This window comes from Dreissena polymorpha, chromosome 13 (assembly GCF_020536995.1).
Source record: "Dreissena polymorpha isolate Duluth1 chromosome 13, UMN_Dpol_1.0, whole genome shotgun sequence".
Lineage (NCBI taxonomy): Eukaryota > Metazoa > Mollusca > Bivalvia > Myida > Dreissenidae > Dreissena > Dreissena polymorpha.
In genome coordinates this window covers 40,484,690-40,503,757 of record NC_068367.1, presented here as the reverse complement: position 1 = coordinate 40,503,757, position 19,068 = coordinate 40,484,690, and the positions used below count along the sequence as shown (strand labels likewise).

At 35.9% G+C, this 19,068-nt stretch overlaps 1 protein-coding gene across 8 annotated transcripts in view; it reads left to right on the top strand.

The window, feature by feature from the left end:
- LOC127854793 (dnaJ homolog subfamily C member 13-like) overlaps window positions 1-19,068 on the top strand; it is a 133,563-nt gene that overhangs the window by 83,574 nt on the left and 30,921 nt on the right. For all 8 annotated transcript variants that reach the window (XR_008037103.1, XR_008037104.1, XR_008037101.1 and 5 more), the window contains 10 exons: window positions 2,087-2,271; window positions 4,087-4,161; window positions 5,548-5,664; window positions 9,529-9,676; window positions 10,223-10,431; window positions 11,376-11,489; window positions 13,923-14,039; window positions 14,935-14,988; window positions 16,505-16,643; window positions 16,882-16,973. Coding sequence is in view for 2 of the 8 variants with exons in the window: in XM_052389841.1 (XP_052245801.1) it covers window positions 2,087-2,271; window positions 4,087-4,161; window positions 5,548-5,664; window positions 9,529-9,676; window positions 10,223-10,431; window positions 11,376-11,489; window positions 13,923-14,039; window positions 14,935-14,988; window positions 16,505-16,643; window positions 16,882-16,973 (1,250 nt within the window). In the remaining 6 variants the exon portion in view is untranslated. The remainder of the gene's footprint in view (window positions 1-2,086; window positions 2,272-4,086; window positions 4,162-5,547; window positions 5,665-9,528; window positions 9,677-10,222; window positions 10,432-11,375; window positions 11,490-13,922; window positions 14,040-14,934; window positions 14,989-16,504; window positions 16,644-16,881; window positions 16,974-19,068) is intronic.

Sequence of the window (19,068 nt, the reverse complement as noted above, 5' to 3'; positions counted from 1 at the left end):
GTACGCCTGGCAAAAGAACCGGAAACAGTAACAACTCTATTGATTGAATGCGCTGAATAATAAAACCCGAAATTAATCGAGCGCGTGGTTACACACAACTATACGATTTTCTTTGTTCGCTCGCCGAAAGTTGTTTTTTTTACGAAACTTTCTATCGTTTTGAGAAAAAATTCGGACGCTGATTGGGATTTTTCCAGATGCCGATTGGGAATTTGGGAATTTTCGCTCGATTGGGAAAGTACCGTTTTGGGAATTTGGGAATTTTCGTTCGATTGGGAAAGTACCGTTTACCGGTACTTTATAAAGAAGGAGGAAAATCGCTGCAAATGATTGGAGATATATTGTTTTTGGCCTGTCGGTCTGTCTGTAGACCTGTCTTTCATTCTGTGGAAAACTTTAACCTGGGTTAAACTTTTGCAAAACCTTTGGAATATTGAAGATAGCAACTTGATATTTGGCATGCATGTGTATCTCATGAAGCTGCACATTTTGAGTGGTGAAGAGTCAAAGTCATCCTTCAAGGTCAAAGGTCAAATATATAGCTTCAAAGTGGCGCAAAAGGGGACATAGTGTTTCTGACAAACACATTTCTTGTTAATAATTGTAAAAAAAAAGAGGATGGAAAAACTTCACCAGCAGGAGAACAAGCTTGTTAACGTTATCCTTTATCTATGGATGGTAACCAAAAGCCAAATAGTCAGACAAAGCACAAAAACAGGAAAAACACTCACACACAAAATTATTTAGTTAATTTAAATTAGGGATGTCAACGAATATCCGAATATTCGGTCCCGGACCGAATATTCGGATACTGTTTTCCAAATCGAATATTCGGAAGAAAAAATAAAAAATCGAGTAATTTCAAAGACTTTGTATTCGTAAAATTTGCTTCAAACATTGTCAAAAAAGTTGTTCCTCGTGTCATAATGTTTATTCCGGTAGGCGCGTTAATGCGTCGCTATGGTGATGACAGTATACCGGTCATAAATCCCGCTAACAAAGCCAGACACTTTGTGTCAAAATTATGATAGGTGCAAATCGCGTCGGCAATCAAAACATCGACCTGCACTTGATCCAATGACTCGAATTACATTTAAAATCATCAAAGATTAAATGAGTAAAGGAAAAGCCAACTTTGTTTAAAAACAAATAAGACCGTATGGAAATTAAAACACCGACCCGTATTGATCAAATAACTCGAATTACATTTAAAATGATCAAAGATTAATTGAGTAAAGAAAGAGCCGACTTGGTGTGAAAAACAAAACAGATCGTATGGTTATAATCACGTTGCTCAATCAAAAAAGCTTTTAGAAAATAATTTACTCAACCTCTAATGAGTATTTGCGTATCGTATGGTCCAAACATTAATTAATTACTCAATATTCAATCAGGTATTATACTTAAAGAAATGTTTTTGGTATTTCACCCTCATTTAATTGAAAATATTATAATTGCTACACGCATAAAGTAAATATCTGTCCAAGCAAAATGCCACCTACGCCTTTCGCTGCTTGGACGTATTTCACGACGTCATCCGATAAGAAGTCGCCGATCCAAGTGTCTTTTAAACGTGGCAACTTTAAAAGACTGACCGTTTAGTCTGTTAAACAGGTTCAAAGTGTGTTGTGTCTATGTACATACTAAGTAATTCGTTTAAGTTCAGCTTTAATTATATGTAGATCTAACTGTTTTGTCATGTAATATTTTGTCGTCATGTAATATTATGTTTCTCGTTCTATTGTTGATGTACGATATTAATAGTTTAAAAACAGTTTTTGTCATTCAATTTTAACAATAAAAAGTAATCAACAACATCCGCTTCGAATTAACGACGGCAACACTGTGTCAATATTTAAACACTTCCGGTGAACTTCCGGTAAAAACGAAAGTAGAATTCATGGAATAATGGTACGGTAAACAAAGTTGACTTTTTTCCAACAGATGTTGACCGAATATCCGAATATTCGTTCGGAAGGGTGACCGAATATTCGAATACCGAAATCGGTATTCGTTGCCATCCCTAATTTAAATAATACGTTACCAGGTAAATTTCAGCTAACCTTATCATTCCATCTGCATTCAGAGCTGCATCCGTACAAGTACGCTGGTTACCCGATGTTGATCAAGACGATACGCCTCGAGACTAACGATGATCAGCTGTTCTCCAAGTCAGCGCCCCTGTTGGCAGCTGCCAGCGAGCTGGCGTTCCACACGGTCAACTGTAGCGCGCTCAACGCAGAGGAACTGAGACGAGAAAATGGCATCGAGGTTTGTGAATAAAAATGTAGGGGCAGGGATTTATATTTTTCAGAAGCATTCATATTGAGGGCTAAATAGAAAACTGTCATATCTCCTTCTTTATTTAATATGAGTTACAATAGTCTTCCGTTCACCCCTTAATAAATTTAATCTATTTTAAAAGCAGTTTTTTCACTGGATCCATTTCCCTGTAGCCTGAGGCAAGTAGAATAAAGATTGGGCAAGTAAATATTTTGGGGCAAGTAACACATTTTATATCGTCGCTGTCGTTCTCAAACCTTGTAGGTACAAAATGCCAACTTTTCAGGAGAGAGAAAAAAACATCACATTTTTTTATAATGATGTTTTAATAATTGAAATTCTCTAAAATTCCCAAACAAATGAAGCTGCAAAATACGGTATAAGCTGTAGACGCGAAAGTCATACTGATAAGTCATACTGATATTCAGAAATGGTAGCTATAATATTTTGTCACCACAGTTTTGACATTTTAATGAGGTAGGATAATACGTCCTGATAGGAAACCACGTAGCTGCAAATATAAAAACTTTTTGTCAAATTTGTCCAAACGAAATGATGTTCCTATAGGTGAAATGACGTCACTACAACTTTTCGCCCATAAAAAGCCAACAATCAAGCTACAACATTTCATCCCATGGCTTTTTCAAGGGCCCTGATTGGTGTAGAGCTACGAGATATAGCACAAAACAGGCGCCAGACTTCATATATTCGGAAAAGACGAAAAAAGTTTTTTCTTTGAGCTACGAGGTTTGAGAATTACAGCGACGATATGTTGACTACATAAAAAAAGAATTCTGGCACGTGCTCTCAGAAGTTACATGAAGGCTGGTTTTGTCATCACACACTTTGTCCGTGTGTGGTTGCATACTTGGGTGATCTGTGGGTGGTTGAAGGCTAGGGTGACCCATGGGTGTGATGATATCATGAATGCGGGCATTAGCAAAAACAAACATCTTAAAATTTCTTAGTTTTACTTTTAGATCAATGACCATCCCAAACAAACAACTATCTTCTATATAACATCACACGTCTATTGTTGTCATGGCCAATACGGTCTGTATAAACAGAATGAAACATTCATGGATGAATTGTGTCTTGTTCTGAGAAAACTGGGCATACTGCATGTGCGTAAAGTGTCGTCCCAGATTAGCCTGTGCAGTCTGCACAGGCTAATCAGGGACGACACTTTCCGCTTAAACTAGATTTTCTGTAAAAAAAAGGACTTCCTTTAAACGAAAAATACCATAAAAGCGGAAAGTGTCGTCCCTGATTAGCCTGTGCAGACTGCACAGGCTAATCTGGGACAAGACTTTACGCACATGCATTTTGCCCAATTTTCACATAACAAGACACAATTCAGGTGTTTTTTTCCCACTTTTTGGAAAGATAGCCCATGGCTTTGGAATTGGGAATTTTATCGGCATTTTCATGAAATTGTGAAAATAAATTCATTAGCCTTTTTTTCCACACGAAAAGTCCACTGATTAGGGAAATACTTAATTTGATATAACTCTTTACAATCATTCAAATTAAAAGAAAAAAAATCATATAATACTTTGTTAGATGTAATTGAATTACAATTGAGATAAAATACACATAAGACTTCTTTCAAAAAAAAAATAATTAATAATTGTTTTTTTTTTTTTTTTTTTGGAAATTGGGAATTTTTTGCCACATTTTGGGAAAAAAGTATACTTTTTGGGATTGGGAACATAGCCGAATTTCGGCCATAAAATCGGGCCAAAAAAAACCCTGATGAATTGATAAATAATTTAATCAATAATGAATTATGCTTGTTTGCAGGTATTGCAGGAGGCATTCTCCCGTTGTATCAATGTGCTGGGACTGACCAGCAAGTCGGAGGATCTCGCAGTGGAGGTACTGTAGCACTCAGTGATGTATTGGATGCAAAAATCTTTAAAGGCCTTTTCTCGCCTTTTTAAGAAAAATGCAATTTCGGGATTAGAAATGTATTTCCGCAGAAAAAGTCCATTGATTCGGGAAAAACAAGTTTTATATCCGTCTTTATAATACTTAAAATTATTTCATTAAGAAGTAAAATCAAACACATCAAAAATTACTAACATTTATTAACCCATTCAAATTTACATCATATATATATATAAGCAGAGTGGAGAAATTTTCAGAAAGTTTTTATGACTGAAAACAACGTTTAATGACCGTAAAAGGAAGTCAACCTTTTGGAATGGTTTAAATTGTGTATGAATACTATAACTATTGATGCGAATAAAAATTTGGCACACAGTCTACAAACTTATGAGACTGGTTCCTCCTTGGTTCAAAATAACTAATGTGTGATTTGCAAATATTACTAACCAGTCTCGTATATTACACGGATGAAAACAACAACAGAATTTACTCCCGAAATAAGTATCGTTTATGATAATTGTATTATAACGAGTATTATAGGAACAAAATCATATAAATTCTAGTTATATTCTTTGTTCGATGTAATTGAAAAATATTTAAGATATAATAATACTTAGACTCTTTTTTTATGTTGTTTTTTCAAATTGGGATTCTTTTTTATTGTTTTTTTTTACAATTTTCTTTGACACTGCTAAAAAAGGCTTGCATTCAAATCTACCTTGAATGGCTAAATATACATGCATGAGACCAAAGAACCACACATTAATAATAATATCCTGCAGGGAGAAGGTATTTTGGAGTTATTCTTTCAGTTGATTTGTCTGTATAGGTTGTGGAAGTAACTCCTTCATCATTTCTCAAACCATTTCTTTGAAACTCAAACTATGTCATCACCATGAACACATTCAAGACACATTTTATCCACGTGCGTTTGAGCTATTTTTGACAATCTACAAATTATTTTTTTTCATAGTATATTTGCAGTTATATTAACACTTTCAGTGCTGGAACCGAATTTTGAAGGCCTTTGCAAACAGTTTGGATCCAGATAAGACGCCACAGAACGTGGCGTCTCTTCTGGATCCAAACTGTTTGCTATTCTGATAGTATTATTTAAAAAAAATGGAAGAAAATGATAATTTTAGAAATTCAGCAGACAACATTTAAGCAGATGACAAATTTCCCAGCATGCAAAAGGTTAAATAAAAAGTTGTCTCTGTTCAATGCATTTTGGGGGCAGAAATTCGGGCACATAGTCAACAAGTATATTATATTTTTGCAAAATTACTCCCTGAAAATCCTAATTGAAGATATCCACAATATTTTATTGTATGAAAATAATTAATTTAATGCTCATTTTTCTAATTACGACAGGTGTGTATCCACATTGTAAGGTGCTACGCGGTGGCGTCCCAGTTCAAGGGTTGTAGAGAGAAGATACAAGAACATCAAAACATTATCAAGGACCTCTGTAGAATACTCTATTTCAAGGTAACACCAGAGGGAGTATTCACAAAGGTTATTGTGGAAGAAATTCCTGAAAAAAAAAAATTAAATAAGTGTCTGTCTTGTTTGTGGTTAAGTCTTCTTGCATGAATTTAGGTTTAATTTAGTTAGTTTATTTGATAATACAGTAGGCAATAAGCCCATGAGTATACATATACCGGTATACATAACTTTAGAATAAAGATTACTGGAACGAAACATACTTGATCCATTTTTGAGAAGAAAATATTGGATTTGTTTCTGAAAATTTCTTTTGAAATATTTTCTTATGTACAACTTAACTTAAGATTTACTCAAGTGCTTTGTGAATTCCAGCCAAGGCCCCCAATATCTCCACATGGTTTAAGCAGTGATAATTTTTCATTTTTAACCAATGACTTTTTAAACTGCGCATGTGCTGAAACAATGAGCTTTTTCCAAAACCAATTAGCTTTTTATGCCCCCTTTCGAAGAACTGTCCGTCTGTCCGTCACACTTTGCGTTTAGGTTTCCAAAAATGCTCATAACTTCTATGTCGCTTGAGATATAACCTTCATATTTGGTATGCATGTGTATGTGGACAAGGCCTTTCCATACGCACACAAATATTTTACCCCTGTGACCTTGACCTTAACCTTAGGGTCCGCGTTTAGGTTTCAAAATCTGCATTTAGGTTTCGAAAAATGCTCATAACTTCTATGTCCCTTGAGATATAACCTTCATATTTGGTATGCATGTGTATATGGACGAGGCCTTTCCATACGCAGAAATTTTTTTACCCCTGTGACCTTGACCGTGAACTTAGGGTCGGCTTTTAGGTTTCGAAATCTGTGTTTAGGTTTCCAAAAATGCTCATAACTTCTATGTCCCTTGAGATATAACCTTCATATTTGGTATGCATGTGTATATGGACAAGGCCTTTCCATACGCACAAAATATTTTACCCCTGTGACCTTGACCTTGAACTTAGGGTCCGCGTTTAGGTTTCGAAATCTGTGTTTAGGTTTCGAAAAATGCTCATAACTTCTATGTCCCTTGAGATATAACCTTCATATTTAGTATGCATGTGTATATGGACAAGGCCTTTCCATACGCACACAATTTTTTACCCCTGTGACCTTGACCTTGAACTAAGGGTCCGCGTTTAGGTTTGAAATCTGCGTTTAGGTTTCGAAAAAAGCTAATAACTTTTATGTCCCTTGAGATATAACTTTCATATTTGGTATGCATGTGTATATGGACAAGGCCTTTCCATACGCACACATTTTTTTACCCCTGTGACCTTTACCTTGAAGTTAGGGTCCGCGTTTAGGTTTCTAAATCTGCGTTTAGGTTTTGAAAAATGCTCATAACTTATATGTCCCTTGAGATAAAGCCTTCATATTTGGTATGCATGTGTATATGGATGAGGCCTTTCCATACGCACAAAACTTTTGACCCCTGTGACCTTGACCTTGAACTAAGGGTCTGCGTTTAGGTTTCAAAATCTGTGTTTAGGTTTCGAAAAATGCTCATAACTTCTATGTCCCTTGAGATATAACCTTCCTTTTTTGGTATGCATTTTTATATGGACAAGGCCTTTCCATACGCACACAAATTTTGACCCCTGTGACCTTGACCTTGAACTTAATGTCCACGTTTAGGTTTCGAAATCTGCGTTTAGGTTTCTAAAAATGCTATAACTTCTATCAAAGCGTTTATAGGGGGCATATGTCATCCTATGGTGACAGCTCTTGTTTGGTTTTCAAATTATTAATAAAAAACTTTTAAACATTAACGAATTTTTAATGATTCATAAACATTTTAATTTCTTAAAGTAAGCTAAAAGCTATATGTTTATTACTTTCAGCAATTCCAAATGCAGCCTTCAAAGTTAATTGATCTTGACAGGGTTTTAATTTTTCTTTGGGTGGCATTTTGACAGTTCAGAAAGCGAAAGCAGATGCAAACGTTTTGATGGTGTTACATCAACCTTATAGTTCAGGCACAAAGCAGAGAACCAGTATGAAACACAGATACGAATGACATACTATGATGTAGTACACATATAGCCGGTGTTACAGTAAAAATCAACGTTTGCATTCTGATAAAGTGTGGAAAAATTCGGACTGTGTTTAGTATTGACAAGTATCTTTCTTGAGAATCAATGAGCTTTTTTAGACGCAGATATTTTTGTCGCATGCGCTTTTGGTAATTTTGATGTGCAAATAACACATAACGCACATGACAAATTATCACTGGTTTAAGTCTGTAATAAGAAGGTTACCTTGTAGCATCCTGTGTACATATTGCATTTTAATATGCCATTCCTTATGTTGTATTGATAAATAATGTACTTTAAAAAAAATCTGTGCCAGATAATCTCATTTCTTCTATTTTGTTGTGACATAATTTTAAGTTATTTTTTACTGATGAAATACAAGAATTTCACTAGTTATTCATATGTAAAGTCTAGTTTTAAACAGAGGAAAAAGGAAATGATTTGATTTCAATCTTAGTATATCATTCAATATATAAACCTCATCCTAGGAAAACTTTGCTTATATGCATGTACTTTAAGCAAAGATCCAGATTAGCCTGTGAAGTTTGCACTGTCTTATCAGAGTCGTCACTTTCCTCATAGACTGGATGTTTGCACTGTCTTATCAGGGTCGTCACTTTCCTCATAGACTGGATGTTTGCACTGTCTTATCAGGGTCGTCACTTTCCTCATAGACTGGATGTTTGCACTGTCTTATCAGGGTCGTCACTTTCCTCATAGACTGGATGTTTGCACTGTCTTATCAGGGTCGTCACTTTCCTCATAGACTGGATGTTTGCACTGTCTTATCAGGGTCGTCACTTTCCTCATAGACTGGATGTTTGCACTGTCTTATCAGGGTCGTCACTTTCCTCATAGACTGGATGTTTGCACTGTCTTATCAGGGTCGTCACTTTCCTGATAGACTGGATTTTTTTTTAGAAGACAGTTCCTTGAAACAAATAATAACATATAAGCGGAAAGTGTTGTCCCCAATTAGCTTGGGCAAACAGCACAGGCTTATCTTGGATGGCTTACTACACACATGCATTAAGCATCGTTTTCGCAGAACTAGGCTCATATTCATGATATTGCAGTGAGTAGACATTAAAATATGTTTGACCATATAAGTTGTGTTCTGAAAAAAATGGGCATAATGCATGTGCGTAAAGTGTTGTCCCAGATTAGCCTGTGCAGTCCGCACAGGCTAATCAGGGATGACACTTTCCGCTTTTGTTACATTTTTCGTTTAAATGAAGTATTTTTCGTTTAAATGAAGTCTCTTCTTAGCAAAAATCCAATTTAGGCGGAAAGTGTCGTCCCTGATTGGCCTGTGCAGACTGCAAAGGCTAATCTGGGACGACACTATACGCACATGCATTATGCCCAGTTTTCTTATAACGCGACTCAAATAATTATGATTTCCCAATAACCTTAAAATGAAAGGGACAATTTTGCCACATTTATCATTTAAGGTTATGAGTGAAGAAACGAACATCAGCTACTCAAATCTGATTATTATGCATACATGCAGAAGATCTATATTTATCTTCTCAATCAGTTTACTAAATCATAAACAACTTTTCATTAATTAGAACAAAAGGCAATCATATTAACTAATAATGTCCCTGTTTAATGTTTTCTATTATTGCATAGTTTAAATGCGCTAATCATTTATGCAAATATAAAATAATTTGGTTTGATTTCTCCACGAAGAAGAAGCCACATTTTCAAACTTGTTTTCTATTCCATAATATGATTTCATGTTCAGGTTTTCACTTCTTCTGACAGCAAATGCTCTTTTCTGGTTACGTCATTCTTTTTTTTTATAAACAAAGACGATATTTCAGAACTTGACCAAGCTGTGCACAGTGGTAGCAGAGTGTGTGAGCGCATTCTGTGTGGACTTCTGGCTGCAAACCCACCTGTTTCAGAGTGGAGTCCTCTGGCATCTACTGCTCTACCTCTTCAACTATGATTACACCCTCGAGGAGTCAGGTATATAGATCTACTGCTCTATCTCTTTAACTATGATTACACCCTCGAAGAGTCAGGTATAGTTTAGTTAAAAACTTTTATTGTAGTTAAATATCATCTAAAGCCTTAGGCAAATAGAAACAGGCTCTAGTCCGTTTCCTGAGTTGGACCAGTACTTGATGGGTTTTTTTTTTGGGGGGGGGGGACAGACGGACGCCATATCTTTAAAGCAATGACAAGCAGAAATTTAGATCCACCGTTCTATCTCTTCTTCAACTATGATTAAGATAATGTTATAAGAAACTTAAATCCATGCACCTTGGGCCCTGCTTTTTGGCTCATGATTATTTCTCAAGCTAAGAAAATAAGCTTACCTTGTCAGATCTTTTCTGTTTATTTTTTTTTTGTAGTTGAGAAAAATAAAAAAACGATACTGGTTACTTAAACAACATATTCGATGAATTGTTGCTTAATTCCTTGTAGTTATAGATATGTTTGTCGAAGAAAAAAGCTGTGTTTTGACTGAAAGCTTGATGAGATAAAAACACTATATACCCTCTCCATCAGGTGTTGAGAAAAGTGACCAGAGTAACAAGCAGGAGGTGTCCAATCAGCTGGCCAAGCTGTCTATCCGAGCCTGCGGCCGGCTGGGTGGCTACCTTGTGAGTGAGGACTCAGAAACAAACCCCACTGACAATCCCGCCGTGAAGAAGTCACTCATGGCCATGCTGACGCCATATTTGTCTCGCAAGCTTAGTAATCCAGATCCTGCGGAGGTAAGAATTGAGGCTTAAAGAGGCTAAATCTGTTAAAAGATAGGATTGTTTTGCATATAAACTCGTGCATTTTCGAAAGATAAGCATTAAAATGATTTATGATTACAGATGTTCCAGCCAATAAATGTATCCTGTTAACATAAATGTTGGTTTACTAGGCGCAAGTTATCTGATTGTTTTGATGCTCCAGAAGGAGGGCATAAAGTGATCACACTGTCCTTCTGTCTGTCCGTCTGTCTTTGCGTTAAGGTTTCAAAAAATGCTCATAACTTGTATGTCGCTTCAGATATAACCTTCATATTTGGTATGCATGTGTATATGGACAAGGCCTTTCCACGCACACAAATTTTGACCCCTCGGACCTTGACCTTGAACTGATGGTCTGCGTTTAGGTTTCTAAATCTGCGTTTAGGTTTGAAAAATGCTCATAACTTCTATCAAAGCTTTTTTTAGGGGCATATGTCATCCTATTGAGACAGCTCTTGTTGATGAATGACCAAGTATGTGGAGCTTTCTGTGTCTGGGCGTCCGTAAACAGTTTATGTTATAGGACCAATTTTTTATGCTCAGTTGGATAATGCACCGGGGGCTGGAAGAGTGTTGGGATGGTAAAATATCGTGTGTTTTGACCTAAAAATTAAAAAAACTTAAGTGGTATATAAATGCCAATTTTTTTTAAATATATTAGTTGAAATCCTTGTATCTATAATTTTAATATATAACTTAGTTTTTTTCACATTTTAGGTAAAAATATTTTAATATCCCTAAACCATTCAAGGTTCCTGTTTTGTTTTTGCCAATTTAACTTTCTCTTTAACTTGTTATGGTTCTTTTTACTACATAAGTCTTTTTCACATAAGCTGTAAGCCAAAAGTTGTTGGTTTTTTTTGCTAAAAAACAAACAAAAAAAGATGACCACACATGTCTGTTGTATTTATTTGCAGTTACTGAAGGTCTTGAACAGTAACACTGAGAACCCGTATCTGATCTGGGACAACGCGACCCGGGCCCAGCTCACTGAATTCCTTACAGACCAGCAGCAGAAAATGATCAAAACTGTGAGTGATGAGTTGGGGTGGGATACCATTGGGCATCGCTCTGAGACAACGGGTCTTAATGAATGTGTGTTAAGTGTTGTCTGCACAGGCTAATCAAGGACAACACTTTCCTTTTTATTGTATTTTCCATGTAAAAGGATGTTTTTTCTTAGCAAAAATTCTTTGATGGAAAGTGTCATTCCTGATTAGCCTGTGCAGACAGCACAGGCATATTTGGGGCAAAACTTAAGACAAATTCACAAAACCTGTTTTATGAGAGTTAGACTCAATTAGCTTGGGCATCGTGAACATTGAGTATGCTTATGGGGAGCTTAGTTGATTGAACTTGGTTGATAGTCAGCTGGGCTCATCAGCTGCTACTTTGTGATCATCTTAAGACCACATAGTTGTTATTGATGATGTTTAACTTAGAAAACAACTATTTAGCACATAATTATGTATGGCACATAATCAATACATACATAATTAGGGATTAATGAAAGGATTTTACATTTAACCTTTGTTTGCCCCCAGTTAAATAAGCTCCCAATAAAGTTAGGTTGCCAAATCATTAAGCCATGGTTTAGTGGCACTTAAACAAATACATGCATTACATTATTGTCCCCTACCGGTTTCACCAAAGGGGACTTATGGTTTTCGCTTAGTGAGTCTGTCTGTCTGTCTGTCTGTCACACTTTTCTGGATCCTGCGATAACTTAAAAAGTTCTACATATTTTTTCATGAAACTTGAAACATGGATAGATGGCAATATGGACATTATGAACGTCATTTCATTGTGTTCCTATGTCAAAAATTTGGTTGCTATGGCCACAAATAGACTAGAAGTACTGTTGAAAATGGTAGTTTTCTGGATCCTGTGATAACTTGAAAAGTGATTCATATTTTTTCATGAAACTTGAAACATGGATAGATGGCAATATGGACATTATGCACGTCATTTCATTTTGTTCCTACGTCAAAAATTCTGGTTGCTATGGAAACAAATATAAAATATTTAAAAAAAATCTTGACAATGGTGGAATTTTTGACAATGGTGGAGCCGGTAGGGGACATATATTGCTTGGCAATAGTCTTGTTTTATTAAGCAAACAATAACATCTGTTCAATTAAATTATGATTTATATACAATTAAAAGCAATTTATAGAAACAACTACAAATTGTTTGCTTAATCTGATAAACAGTTCTCATATTCACCTACGTCTAAGTGACAGTTTGAAACTGTTTTGAAAATCTTCTAAAGATCTTGCTTGTTGATGTATTTGAAAGTGTTTTTTTTTGCCCCCAAAGGATAGCATATAGTTTTTGAACTGTCCGTCTGTCTGTCTGTCCGTCCGTCCGAAAACTTTAACATTGCCCATAACTTTTGCAATATTGAAGATAGCAACTTGATATTTGGCATGCATGTGTATTTCATGGAGCTGCACATTTTGAGTGGTGAAAGGTCAAGGTCATCCTTCAAGGTCAAAGGTCAAATATATGGCTTCAAAGCGGCACAGTGGAGGGCATTGTGTTTCTGACAAACACGTCTTGTTTTTTTTTCAAAATGTAGTGTTATATTAATCAGAGTAATGAGAATGACAATTCCATTCTGAAACAAAGAATGTTCTCATGTGATTTTGAAAGATTGTATATTTTATGTTTTTGTGTATGCAGTTTTTTCCTGTCTGAATGTGTGATGATTGAATAACAATCTAGGTCACAGGATAAACATGTTTGCCTAAAGAATTTGAACTTTGAAGTTGTGAAACAAATTTTCTGTTTTATTCCATCCTTCATCAGTTTGTCTATACATTCTAAATATCCCTGTATATAAGTATGTCTATTGAAAGGCTATCTGGATATCTGTAAGGATCTGCAGTTTACTGCACTATTAGCTGTTGACATCTATGTGCATCATATTTTCTTTAAGCAATAGGCATTCTAAAATAATTTGCAATAATTATATTATATGTTATAAGATCTTTAGTTTAAACCTATGTATTCAAGCTCGATTGCATCGAAAGCCTCAGGCTTATTGAAACGCTTTCAAGTCTGTTTCCTGGGCTATAACCAGTGCTTGGTGTCTTTGGGGGAGATCTAGAGAACGCTCCTCGAGTGAGGATCAAACCCGTGACCTCCCAGTCGCTAGGCAGACACCTTATCCATTACGCTAATGCGATCTTTATAAGATCTTTATATTGTGTTTGACATCTTGCCATTTATACCATTGCAGTCTATTATAAGTTCGCTGGTTAAGAAGGTTTTTGCAACTTTTAAATATCAAAGAGAATTTCAAATATCTCTTACTGTATAAAACAGTGAATAACTTTTTTCACCCAATAAATTATAGGGGAGTGTAACTTGTAAGCCCCAATAAATTACATGAGAGATTTCAATGAACTAAACAACATATTTACCTGTAAGTAACTTGTAAGGGCTTTGTTCATTTGCAGGGTGAATGTGACCCAGACTTTGGAGGCATGTTTGTGTTTGAGATTCACGCCAAAGAGCTCGTTGTGGGCGAGATCTTTGTGCGAGTCTACAACGAGCAGCCAACATTTGCACTCGAGGTTGGGGGCAGTGAGTTCGGAAATGGCGGGGAAATGAAATGAGGCTTGTTCTGAGAAATCTGTGTGTTATTCATGTACCTTTAGTGTCGTCCCAGAATCAGGGACAACAGTTTCCGCTTTTATGGTATTTTTTATTTAACCATTTCCCACTCACAAGCAAAGTGAAAATGGCTATGTGAAAACAGCATGAATCCAGAACAGCCTGCGAGTAACTCTCAGTGTGTTCAGGTTTTATGCTGTTTTCTGCTCATCAGTACCTTAGGTTGGGAATATATAGCCTTTTAAACTTGAATTTAGTATGAAAGGTCTTTTATTAAATTTAACTATCTATGGGACTACAAATGCATCAAAATACGTATCTAAGTGGTAAAGGGTTCAAGGAAGTCTCTTCATAGCGCAAATCCTGACACATGAAAGTGTTGTCCCTGATTTGCTTGTGTAGACTGCCAAAGCTAATCTGGGACAATACTCCGCAAATGAAATAAGCCCAGATATCCCAGAACTTGGCTCAAATTGTTTCTTGTGTCTTATGAACTTCATAGCAAGTAATGCAACTGTGATTTTATAGTTTTCTGACAGAATACTTTAATTGAGATGTTCATCATAGTAGTCTTTTACTGTTGTAAATGTTTAATGAAATGCTTCATTTTTCTTATATACATTAAACAAATTTGAAGTTATATAGTTTGTATGAACCCATAAGTGCTATAAGATTTTATTTATTCATACATATAACTGCATGTTATTCTTGCCTAGTATGGTATAATTTACCATGAATACTATTAGAATTTTGTCAGCTTACATGTATACTGGAGTAAATTTGTACATTTACCCTTCAGTTATCCGGGGGTAATTAAAATACTGTACCCATTCTATATCTCATTGCCATTTTCAGAACCCGAAAGGTTTCACAATTGATCTCTTGGACTTTCTGGGATCCCAAGCACAGGTATAATAGAGTTTTTAAAGGAACTTGTTAAGTTAAACGTATTTATTTTAGACACATTGCATCAAAGGTTTATTTGGTAAAACCGGACTAAGTGTTGTTTCAAGCGTTCTTAAAGTAAGGATCAAAACATATATACAGGATATCTTCCTTTATCTATGTAAACCATATTCACCAACAATACATCAAATATGAACATGCTTACTAAGCTTTCACAGGGACTAAGGGACTACAAATGTGAGAGAATACGTAGCTAAGTGGTAAAGGGTTAAACACGTTTCTAAGTGGTAAAAGGGTTAAATATGTATCTAAGTGGTAAAGGGTTAAATACATATCTAAGTGGTAAAGGGTTAAATAAGTATCTAGGTGGTAAAGGGTTAAATACATATCTAAGTGGTAAAGGGTTAAATATGTATCTAAGTGGTAAAGGGTTAAATAAGTATCTAAGTGGTAAAGGGTTAAATACGTATCTAAGTGGTAAAGGGTTAAATATGTATCTAAGTGGTAAAGGGTTAATAATATCTAAGTGGTAAAGGGTTAAATACGTATCTAAGTGGTAAAGGGTTAAATATGTATCTAAGTGGTAAAGGGTTAAATACGTATCTAAGTGGTAAAGGGTTAAATAAGTATCTAAGTGGTAAAGGGTTAAATAATATCTAAGTGGTAGAGGGTTAAATAAGTATCTAAGTGGTAAAGGGTTAAATAAGTATCTAAGTGGTAAATGGTTAAATAATATCTAAGTGGTAGAGGGTTAAATAAGTATCTTAGTGGTAAAGGGTTAAATAATATCTAAGTGGTAAAGGGTTAAATAAGTATCTAAGTGGTAAAGGGTTAAATGCATATCTAAGTGGTAAAGGGTCAAATAATATCTAAGTGGTAGAGGGTTAAATAAGTATCTAAGTGGTAAAGGGTTAAATACGTATTTAAGTGGTAGAGGGTTAAATAAGTATCTAAGTGGTAAAGGGTTAAATACGTATCTAAGTGGTAGAGGGTTAAATAAGTATCTAAGTGGTAAAGGATTAAATAAGTATCTAAGTGGTAAAGGGTTAAATAATATCTAAGTGGTAAAGGGTTAAATAAGTATCTAAGTGGTAAAGGGTTAAATAATATCTAAGTGGTAAAGGGTTAAATATGTATCTAAGTGGTAAAGGGTTAAATACGTATCTAAGTGGTAAAGGGTAAAATAATATCTAAGTGGTAAAGGGTTAAATAAGTATCTAAGTGGTAAAGGGTTAAATAAGTATCTAAGTGGTAAAGGGTTAAATAAGTATCTAAGTGGTAAAGGGTTAAATAATATCTAAGTGGTAGAGGGTTAAATAAGTATCTAAGTGGTAACGGGTTAAATATGTATATAAGTGGTAACGGGTTAAATAAGTATCTAAGTTGTAAAGAGTTAAATAAGTATCTAAGTGGCAAAGGTTTAAATAAGTATCTAAGTGGTAAAGAGATAAATAAGTTTCTAAGTGGTAAAAGGTTAAGCCATGTTTTTCAAGAGCGAGACTTATTTCTCATGCTTCAGTACCTCCACTCGCTACTGATGCTACAGAAGTCCAACCAGGCCAACTCTCCTGACGGCCAGGGCTCCTCCCAACTCAGCAGACTGGGCCAGGTGGAAATGGCCTTGGAGGCCCTGAGAAATGTCATCAAGAATAACTCTGGTAAATAATTCTTACAGTTTGCATTGCTATGCAATATTGGATCAAATTTTTTTATTCTTGTAACAAAGAAAGAAAAAGAAAGATTCTTAGTAGACCTGTCTTCATGGTGGCATTGATGAAAATCTTCTACACTGAAGTGAAAAGTACATATTTTTCAATGATTTTTTGTGAGAATTCTCACAAATGTTTCCACATTTTTATTACTGTAGAATGAAAGAGCTAAGTGTGTGTTCTTCAGGAGTGGAGATCCAGTGTATAGGTCACTTCAAGCTGATGTTCTGTCTCCTGCGACTTGACGACTGTGCGAAACTACAGCAGCTGGCCTTAGAGGTAAGTCTCTAATTTAGTTACCTTATCCAAATTTAATCATCTACAAAATTAAGCATATTTAGAGGGGAAATAAAAGATTGTTATGATCGAAATTTGTTTACATGAAACAATTTTGTGTCTAAAAACTTTCGCATTTACTTTTGGTCTATTCTTGTATTTGCTCTTTTTAGCTCACCTGATTGCTCTTTGTCCGTTGTATGTCTGTCCGTCCGTTAACATTTGCTCGTAAACACTCTTTAGGTCACATTTTTTGTCCCATATTCATGAAACTTAGTCAGAGGCTTTGTCCCAATCAAATCTCGGCCGAGTTCGCAACTGGGTTGCGCCTGGTCAAAAACTAGGTCACTAGGTCAAAAAAAAAGAAAAACCTTGTAAACACTGTAGAAGTCACATTTCATTCCCAATCTTCATGTAACTTTGTCAAAATGTTTGTCTTAATGATATCTTGGTTTAGTTCAAAAGTGGTTCCGATCCGTTGAAAAACATGGCCGCCAGTGGGCGGGGCAGTTTTCCTTATTTGGCTATAGAGAAACCTTGTAAACACTCTAGAAGTCACAATTTTTGCCCAATCATCATGAAAGTTGATCAAAACATTGGTTCAATTGATGTCTCGGACGAGTTCGAAAATGGTCTAGATCGGTGAAAAAACATGGCCGCCAGTTGGCGGGGCATTTTTCTCTATATGTATATAGTGGCAGTTTTCCCTATTTGGCTATTATAGAGAAACCTTGTAGACACTCTCGAAGTCACAATTTTTGCCCAATCATCATGAATGTTGGTCAAAACATTTGTTTTATTGATATCTCGGACGAGATTGAAAATGGTTGGGATCGGCAAAAACACATGGCTGCCAGTGGGCAGGTCATTTTTCTCTATATGTATATAGTGAAAACATGTGAACACAGTAGAAGTCACATTTTTGGTCCAATTTTCATGAAATTTGCTCAGAACATTTGTTTCTTTGATACGAGAGTTGAGTTCAAAAATTGTTTGTGGTCAGTTGAATAACATGGCTACTGGGAGGGGGGCAGTTTTCGCATTATGCCCCCCCCCCCCCCCCTCTTTTGAAGAAGAGGGGGTATATTGTTTTGCTCATGTCAGTCCGTTCGTCCACCAGATGGTTTCTGGATGATAACTCAAGAGCGCTTATGCCAAGGATCATGAAACTTCATAGGTACATTGATCATGACTCGCAGATGACTCCTATTGATTTTCAGGTCACTAGGTCAAAGGTCACAATGACCCGTAATAGTAAACTGGTTTCCAGATGATAACTCAAGAACACTTATGCCTAGGATCATAAAACTTCATAGATACATTGATCATGACTCGCAAATGACCCCTATTGATTTTCAGGTCACTAGGTCAAAGGTCATGGTGATGGTGACCCAAAGCAGTAAAATGGTTTCCGAATGATAACTCAAGAAAGCTTATGCCTTGGATCATGAAACTTCATAGATGCATTGATCATGACTTGCAGATAACCTTATTGATTTTCAGGTCACTAGGTCAAAGGTCAAGGTCATGATGACCAAAAATAGTAAAATGATTTCCGGATGATAACTCAAGAACGCTTAGGCCTAGGATCATGAAACTTCATAGGTACATTGATCATAACTCGTAGATGACCCCCATTTATTTTCAGGTCACTAGGTCAAAGGTCAAGGTCAGGATGACCAGAAATAGTAAAATGGTTTCCGGATGATAACTCAAGAACGCTTAGGCCTAGGATCATGAAACTTCATAAGTGCATTGATCTTGACTCGTAGATGACCCCTATTGATTTTCAGGTCACTAGGTCAAAGGTCAAGGTCATGATGACCCGAAATGGTAAAATGGTTTCCAGATGATAACTCAAGAAAGCTTATGCCTAGGATCATGAAACTTCATAGGTACATTGAACATGACTCGAAGATGACCCCTATTGATTTTCAGGTCACTAGGTCAAATGTCAAGGTCACGGTGACCTGAAATAGTATAATGGTTTCTGGATGATACCTCAAGAACGCTTATGCCTAGGTTAATGAAACTTCATAGATATATTGATCATGACTCGCAGATGACCCCTATTGATTATCAGGTCACTAGGTCAAAG